This window comes from Cupressus sempervirens, chromosome 10 (assembly GCF_028749045.1).
Source record: "Cupressus sempervirens isolate cs-2001-9-10 chromosome 10, ASM2874904v1, whole genome shotgun sequence".
Classification (NCBI taxonomy): domain Eukaryota; kingdom Viridiplantae; phylum Streptophyta; class Pinopsida; order Cupressales; family Cupressaceae; genus Cupressus; species Cupressus sempervirens.
The window spans coordinates 103,182,052-103,191,174 of NC_143127.1; the positions used below are offsets into that span (position 1 = coordinate 103,182,052).

Here is a 9,123-nt window from a genome sequence, read left to right on the forward strand (position 1 = left end):
GTTTCCACGTTAAATATAGGTGTCAAACATTGTGTGGATGTTTGTTGTGTGTTTATGCTACTTATTAATTTTTAAGTTTAAGTTTATTATTTACTATGATAAGTTTTTGCAAATCGGCACATATAGAATAGAGAGCTATAATGAAATGAATAAGTTGGATTATACTGAACAATTTAAATCAATGAATTATTGAGTTAAATTTGTTGAAGTTTCAAGTGTTTGATTTATACATTTGGACTTGAATAAGGGGTTAGGGGTTAGTGAGAGAGGGATAGGGATTAGGGGTTTGAGAGGATTAGGAGTTAGATAGAGATACAAAGAGAAGTTAGAGTTTTAGAGAGAGAGAGAGGGGTTAGGTATTAGGAATTAGGGGTCAGTGAGAGAGAGGGGGTTTAGGGATTATAGAGAGGGGGGTTAGGAGTTAGATAGAGATACATAGAGAGCTTAGGGGTTTGAGGTTAGGGGGGGGAGAGAGAGAGAGAGAGAGAGAGAGAGAGAGAGAGAGAGAGAGAGATTAGGGGTCAGTAACAGAGAGAGGGATTAGGTGTTAGGGATTAGGGGTTAGTTAGAGAGAGGGGGGTTTAGGGATTATAGAGAGGGGAGTTAGGAGTTAGATAGAGATACATAGAGAGCTTAAGGGTTTGAGGTTAGGGAGGGAGAGAAAGGGGGGGGGGGAGAGGGAGAGAGAGAGAGAGAGAGAGAGAGTAGGGGTCAGTAAGAGAGAGATAGAGAGGGGTTAGGTGTTAGGGATTATGGGTCAGTGAGAGAGAGGGGGGTTTAGGGATTATAGAGAGGGGGGTTCAGAGTTAGATAGAGATACATAAAGAGCTTAGGGGTTTGAGGTAGGTGTGTGTGTGTGTGTGTGTGTGTGTGTGTGTGTGTGTGTGTGTGTGTGTGTGTGTGTGTGTGTGTGTGTGTGAGAGAGAGAGAGAGAGAGAGAGAGAGAGAGAGAGAGAGATTAGGGGTTTGAAAGGGAGGGAGTAAGAGGGAGAGAGGTAGGTTAAGGGTTTGAGAGGAGGGAGGAGAGAGTGGTTAGGGGTCAGTGAGAGTGGACTAGGTTCTTTGGGATGAGATCTCATTTCGAGATTGAAGTCCAAATTATTTTAGCTAATCTCAAACTACATTAGTTGTGAGAAGAGATTCCTTTGGCTGATTTATCAATGATTCCAAAGGAGACATAAATAGACATGGGTTGTATATGTTAAACCAAGAATTTGGGTTGAGCCTAGATTGATTAGATTATCTAATCCACGTATTATTGTTTCTAAACTCCATGTACACTATTTTATTTTTGTTATAGGGGACTAAAACTACTATAGCAACTATTGCAGTTTCAAAAGGATGTAATGATGTCTAAATGTATTAGATACCTTATATTTAATAGAAAATTATTTATAATTGTCTATTATAATTGAAAATAAACATAAAAATGTAAATTTACTTGTCTAGCTTAAACTTAAAAGTGAGACACGCCTTTCATATTGTCACCTAACTACTCTTTTAAATATGTCACTTTATAATTTAATTCAAAATAAATTGCACTTAGGGAAAACATAGGTCTATGGTAAGATATAATTTTAAGGTATGAAGTTCAAATTCGCCAATACGAGAATACTAATAATATTGTGTGCAATATTAATTTGAGGTTATAAAAGACTAGATAAAAGATCAAATTTGGATATTACACAAGCAATAATGAGGGTATAATAAGATAAAATGATTATTTGATCAACTTTGACACAAAATATACCATATGACACATAAATATTTTTAAAATAACTTAAAATGCTTAAATTTCCATTATTAGAATAAAGTAAAGCCTGTTAATTGAAATATCTAAGATAAAAAATTAATGGAATATTTTTATAAAGTAAAAACAAGTATGAAAAGTAAAGCTCATCCGTTCACGATAAAATGGAATAATAAGAGCTTAGCTTTCACAAAAGCCGAAAAATCAACTAGACCTTTTTCTTTGAGTGCGGACAAAGCCGAAGTATATTAACATGGCCCGCCTGGACAAGGAGGATCTGGAAAAGTATATTTGAAAAAAAATCTGAACAGAAGAAAATGTTTAACACCGACACTGCGCTACGGCGGCTTGGTGAAGAAGAAGCTCACAAATTACCATTTGAGATGACAAATTTTCTACCATTCACACTCTTTTACTCAAATTATGGGCAACTTAAAATCTTTCCACTTTATAGCAGAAACTATTCGATCTCTTTTCATATTCCCTGTGATGATCAAACGCTTTTAATCATGTATAAAATTCTGGTACTGAGATCAACAATTGAGCCTCTATGTCATACATCCATAGTTTTTTCTTCATTTTCAGAAGATTATAATGGCAACCGATGTAGTCCATGGTACGCTCGATGCCAAAGTAATCCAAGCCCGGAGTCTCTTTTCCAGGTTGCGTGGATTTTTCGCAAAGGTACTGAAAATTCTGAAACCATCTCTGCAAATTTCACTCTGTTCTTTTTTGAGTTTTTTCATGTATTGTTACAATATACAATGAACATTAGTTGTGATTCTTTAAATGGTTTGCTGAATCGATGTAATCTGCGAAATATGGTTTGCTGCATCGATATGGTTTGTCGGACAGGTGTTTGTTCAAATGCTCAAGATTTTTGCCGTGGACCGGAGCCATTACCAATTGTATGCCACCATAGATTTTGGGTTTGCAAGGGTTGCAAGGACCGGAATTGTGACTGAGAAGCCAAGAAATCCTGTGTGGAATGAGAACTTCCGTATATACTGTGCGTATACATCCGTTGAATATGTGGTGGTGAGCGTGAAGAACCAATTGCCCGTCTCTGCACAAGTGATGGGCAGGGCCAGAATTCCCGTCTCGGAGATACTTAGAGGCAAAGTGATTGAAGGATGGTATGACTTGTATAATGAAGATTTCACTGAGAAGCTGAAGAATGCTCAGATTCGAGTCCGTATGCATTTCAGTCATGTGACGGAAGATCCACATTGGGGCACTGGAATTCGGGACAGAGATTTCCCTGGAATAAAAAACGCTTATTTCAAACAGAGGAGGGGCTGTATGGTTAGTCTGTATCAAAATGCCCATCTATCAAAACAGTACAGCCCTAGGATTGAGCTGGATGGAGGAGGGTTATATCGCCCTCCAAGATTGTGGGAGGAGATGTATGGGTACATTAATGGAGCCAGGAAATTTATATACATAACTGGGTGGTCTGTTTATACCAAGATTACTCTTGTAAGGGACAGGGTAAAGGGACCCCAAGGGCTCACAATTGGGGAACTCCTGAAGAAGAAGGCTGATCAGGGGGTGAGAGTACTGGTTCTTATTTGGGAAGATAGAACGGCTGTTAGAATCCTTAACAAGGAAGGCCTAATGAAGACGCATTGTGATGAAACCTTCGAGTACTTCAAGGACACTAACGTCCATTGTTTTCTTTGTCCAAGAAGCCCTGATTCCCGCTCTCTTAGTGTGATTCAGGGAGTAGAGGTGGGTGCTCAATTTACCCACCATCAGAAAACTGTGAGCTTAGATGCCGCCATTGCAGATGATTCGAAGACCTTGCGGGTGGTGAGCTTTGTGGGCGGAATTGATCTCTGTGATGGAAGGTATGGTTGGAATTTAATGCTTTAACAGTTAGAGAAGGAATCAAATAAGATTGTAGATATATTTGAGTTAGCTGGTAATAAGTTTCAAGTTAGTTGTTACTCACATTCAGTGAAATATGGGGATTCACACCCTCCTTCCAAATCTTGATGTGCCCTTACCATATCGGGTACTTGGAGGATCTAAGTACTCCACCTCCACCATTCCACAACCATGCTGTCATTGGGTATGTAACATGTTACTATGTTGAATGTTCAATAGTTCTACTTCATGTTGCAATTTTGCTATGGTCAAGTATTTTAATTTGGTATGTTATAATGAAACATCATTTCATAACAAGCATTTCAAGTTCTATATATATATACTATACAATGCCCCTCCTTACTCTGTCCTGCCCTTGCCTCTGTCCCCCGCTGTTCCTGAAATGTGGCCTATTGCTCCCTGTCCTAGAAATTCATCTCCACGTACCTCAGTACTGGTGCTACACTACTCACATCTGATTTGTTGTCATTTATATTAACATAATTATAGAATGTTGATGAAATCACATTACTCCATATATTTATAATATTTATAATTAGTATTATAATTAACTAAAGTTTAGTTTGTGTGTTTGAATCTACTGTTCAATGTTTCTAATAGGTATGATACGGAAACCCATACTCTGTTTGGAGATTTGTACTCTGTTTTTAGAGACGATTTTGTTCAGAACAATTTCGAGGGGGCTGATCTTCGCCATGGAGGACCTAGAGAGCCATGGCATGATGCGCATTCCAAGATTGAAGGTCCCGCGGCATGGGATGTCATTGTAAATTTTACAGAGCGCTGGAAAAAGCAAGCAGATCCATCCTTGCTTTTGGATCTTCATAACTTGCCTAACTTGCTACTTCCAGGGCATGAAGATCTTGGTGGTCCAGATACATGGAATGTGCAGATTTTTAGGTCAATTGACGATGGCTCCGTCGTCGGGTTTCCTGCAAATCCAAACCCTAATCTTGGGCTGGTCACCATTAAAGACCAGGTTGTCGATACGAGCATCCATTCTGCCTACGTGGAAGCCATTAGAAGGGCTAAGAACTTCATTTTCATTGAAAACCAGTATTTTCTGGGTAGCTCTGCTTCTTGGGCTAAAGATCAGGACTGCGGTTGCCTGCATTTGATCCCCATTGAACTTGCTCTGAAAATAGTGAGCAAGATCAGGGCGAAGGAGAGGTTTGCCGTGTATGTGGTGACGCCCATGTGGCCTGAAGGCTTTCCCGATGGGGATACGGTTCAGGCGATCCTACATTGGCACAGGAATACTGTGGAGATGATGTATATGCTGATCGGGGAAGCTCTGGCGGAGCAGAAGAGCAAGGCACTTCCTACGGACTACTTGAATTTCTTCTGCCTGGGAAACAGAGAGACAATGAAACCAGGAGAGTATGTGGCTCCCGAGGCTCCAGAGGAGGGTAGCAATTACTGGAAGGCTCAGATTAACAGGAGGTTTATGATCTATGTCCATGCAAAGCTTATGATTGGTATGTTCAGATTTTCCTCTCGTCTTTTTACCTACTTATACTAGTGGCATTAAATAAAGTATTAAGTACAGATATATTGTGATAATCTGAATATTTTTATAGTCAATTTTTTATATCTCTGTTTGATTAATAGTTCATACAAATTTATTATACTATGTTTATACTGGTGAAGCAACTCAGATTTCTCACAAGGTCATTCATCCGAGTACTACTCCAGCTTGAATGCGCTGAATTACAGAGTTTCTTCCAAAGTTAAACCCAGTCTACTTTAAACTTCATTTGCAAAACCTTCACGAAATGTTGTATCTTATGAACCTTTAATTAGAAAGCCCAGAAAGCCCCTTAAGTATTTGACTATTTTGGTACAAAAAATATTTTAAAAAACAATAAATTATATTTTGAATAGACTTTTTAATTAAATTTTAAAATATGATATTTTCTAATATATGGTAAATCAAAATTTAGATTAAAAACAAGAATAGCTTTAGCATAACTACTTCTCATAATAAAATAGTTCATTATTTTTAAATCAGTCATATTTTTTCGAAATAACTGTATTTTAATTGGTCCAATATAATTGGTAAAAATGGTGGCATGTTTCTTAATTTTGTCATATATCAAATCTGATCTTTTGTTGTTTCTCATCAACATTTAAGATCACACTCCATTATGTATAAGTTTTTGCATTAATGTTTTAGATCCATCATAAATGATGGTGACTGTGATCTCACAATATCAAATTCAGAAATAGCAAAATATCAGCATAATAGATTGTGGAATCTAATTGCATTAATTAATGTACCAAATGACCTCCTTTTTACTGATGTTCTTGTTGCTTACTGATTTTGTTTATGTTTCTATGTTTTGGGAAAAAGATGACAGTTTAATATGATGCTATTGCAGGAGTATGAATGTGCTCAGAAGCTTTTAACTGGTTCTGATCTGTATGTGTGTGTGTGTATCAGTTGACGACGAGTACTTGATCGTGGGGTCAGCCAATCTGAACCAGAGATCAATGGACGGGGCAAGAGACACAGAGATAGCACAGGGGTGTTTCCAGCCAAACCACATCAATATCAACAATGGCGGTCGAGCTCGGGGTGGAATTCACGGCTACCGAATGTCACTCTGGTACGAACACACGAGACAAATGATGCCCGAATATCTCAAACCAGAGAGCGTCAAATGCGTCCGAGCTGTGCGTGACGTGGCAACGAAAGCGTGGGATGCTTTTGTGGGGAATCCCGTTGTTGATATTCCCGCACATCTCATGACATATCCAGTGCAAGTGCTCAGCGACGGTTCAGTCACTGATTTGAAGAATTACAAAGTGTTTCCTGATACGGAGGCTCCCATTGCAGGCAAATTATCTGACTCTATGCCTTCCATTCTCACCACCTAAATTAGCCCATTCTCCCTTCGGATGAGATGAAATCTTGATGCTTTTTAAGTTTCTTTTGACTAGCATTCGATTTTTATTTGCTTCTTTGTCAAAAATGTATTTGTTTTGTCAATGGTTTCTTGGTTTTGAGTAAGTTCATCAGAAATCAAATCTTGTGCAGAGTTTTCTTTGAGCAATGTATTTGTTTCAAAATGAATAAATATATAATATATTTTTAATTTTAATTAATTATTAGTTCATATAAGTACAGTTTGATAGTTAAGTTGTGGTGAAGTTATTTTTATTATTAAGTATCAAAAGAATAATTCTAGGATGCTATTAATGAATGTCTATATCAGTTGAATTTTCTCTTTTATGATCTCACTAGTTCATAAATCTAAAATAAAAGTATTTTTTAAAAAGAAAACTATCATTTAAATATAAAATATTTTACTAAAATAAATATGTTTGTTATAATTAAATAGAGAGGTGGGTGACAAGTTTTATTGAAAGTCTTTTTAAAGTGTCTTGTGTTGCAAAAGTAATCAAAAAGTATATTTGTTCGTACATTCTTATAATTTCAAATGTATATATGAAAATGAAAATAAATGATGTTTCATTTCATTGTTCAACGAAGAAAATTACTAGGTGTGATGTTCATTCAAGGAAGAAATGCCTCATGTTCTATAATTTAGTTAGTTGAACAGGTTACAAATCCAAAACTAAATATACCAAGAGATGTGCTTCATAGATTCATATTTCATTGAAAAATGCAACATGCCCCCTAAAAATGTCTTACATATTTGAACCACCATTTTATGCACAATTTTAAAGAATATCACTCATTTTTTCTAATAAATACCAAATAAAAAAGGATTTATAAACATGACTATTTACTAGGTAGTGTTTCAAGCAAAACCAAAGATGTGAGATTTGAGAGGTGTTCAAAAGTGGAGGAAAATGTTATATGTATGATGGGTAATCTTATGTAGTCTGGATAAGATCTATTATTTTATCTTTTAGAAAATTCGTTTTCACATATCTTTATCATATTGATCAAATTTTCTATTCATCAAATAACATAGTATAGATTTTTAGTATTGATAAATTCTATAAAATCTAAAATCAACAGGTAAGTAGCTTTTTATTGGCAAGAACAAGAAACCATGATGACATTGTCATATTGTATATAAATGCATTCATAAATAAGTAGGTTATTTTAGGAATTTTTATTTTTATGACATGGATAAGAAAGCACAAGTTATTCAAGTCAAAGGTTTTTTTTAGTGATTAAAAGTGAGTTGTAAAAAATAAAAAACTAGATCTAAATAGTCTTGCTATATGTTTCTCTTTTGCAAGTGAATGTACGTGCATTGTATTTGTATTAGTGTTATGTTTCATTACTCTACAACAAGCCTGGAATTTGATGGTCACCCTTGCTTGTCAAGTGATTTTTTTATGACGATTTGGTCATATGAATGCCTTTCATTTTACATTTTAAGATATTGATTGATTGTCAATTTTTTTATCTTAATAACTTAATATTTAATCAATATAAAGAATAAATTAGTAATATTCGCAAAAATCTCATATCAAAGTTTGTAAATTCATTCGTTTTATAAAATAATATAAATTAGTAATATTCACAAAAATCTCATATCAAAGTTTCTAAATTCATTCATTTTATAAAATAATATAAAATTCTAAAAAATAATAGGAATATATGTAAATTAAGAATGTTTCTAAGTATATATTTTACATACTAATATTTTAAATTGGTAAATTTTTAGTTTATATAGTGTATTTTAAAAATATTGTCTACTATGAATTTTGACAGTTTATTAATAAACTTAAGTATCATATTGATGGTTTTATAAAAACTTAACCTATCAACCAATGCGGTCCAGCAAATATTTAACCTGTCATATATGGCTAAAAAGTGGAATAACAGCCAATACGACCATCAAATTCCAGGCCTTCTCTACAGTGTAAAACTTTCACTATAAATCCATGTTTGCAAAGGAATCTTTATAAATAAAGCATATTCTAATCTTTATAAATAAAACTGAATCTATTCTATGCTTAGTCAACAGTCTCATAATGACGTCTAATGTCTTAAAATTTTATTAAAAGTAAAGAAGATATTACAAGGGAATCAAAGGCCAAATTTTATGCAAAAAAAACTTGAATGCTTATGTGAAGGAAAGATGCAAGATGCTTGCAGAGTAAGAAAATCCAAAACCTCTTCATTTTAGGCATTTCAAAATTTGGGAGCATCTACAACATATAGATTTTAGATAGTTCCAATAATGAAAGCATCTACATTTAGTGTAAATATGTTTTCACACAAACATCTGTGTATTCAACATATTCTTTTTTTAAGGGATCTTTAAAAAACTTGTGCATTTAAGTAAATTGTTTAAGAGAAATAGGAACTTTGAAAAGAACACTCCTCATAATACTTTGCATTTACATTGGCAATAATAATTGGCCGTAAAAAAAAAAACATTTCCTATTTATATTCATGCTTGAAAATTTGTGAGCTCGTTGCTCAAAATACCATAGTGTTCAAACACAAAATCCAAAATAATCGTATAATGGACTTCGATTTCATTATAAAGTCT

At 34.8% G+C, this 9,123-nt stretch overlaps 1 protein-coding gene across 1 annotated transcript; it reads left to right on the forward strand.

Annotated features, from left to right (window-relative positions):
- The first annotated feature begins 2,029 nt into the window (after positions 1-2,029).
- On the forward strand, positions 2,030-6,748 carry LOC149532803 (phospholipase D alpha 1-like). Its single transcript, XM_089804460.1, has 4 exons — positions 2,030-2,434; positions 2,606-3,600; positions 4,241-5,118; positions 6,084-6,748. The coding sequence occupies exons 1-4, from the start codon at positions 2,345-2,347 to the stop codon at positions 6,518-6,520; spliced, it is 2,400 nt and encodes a 799-aa protein (XP_089660586.1). The 5' UTR covers positions 2,030-2,344; the 3' UTR covers positions 6,521-6,748.
- The last annotated feature ends 2,375 nt before the right edge of the window (positions 6,749-9,123 follow it).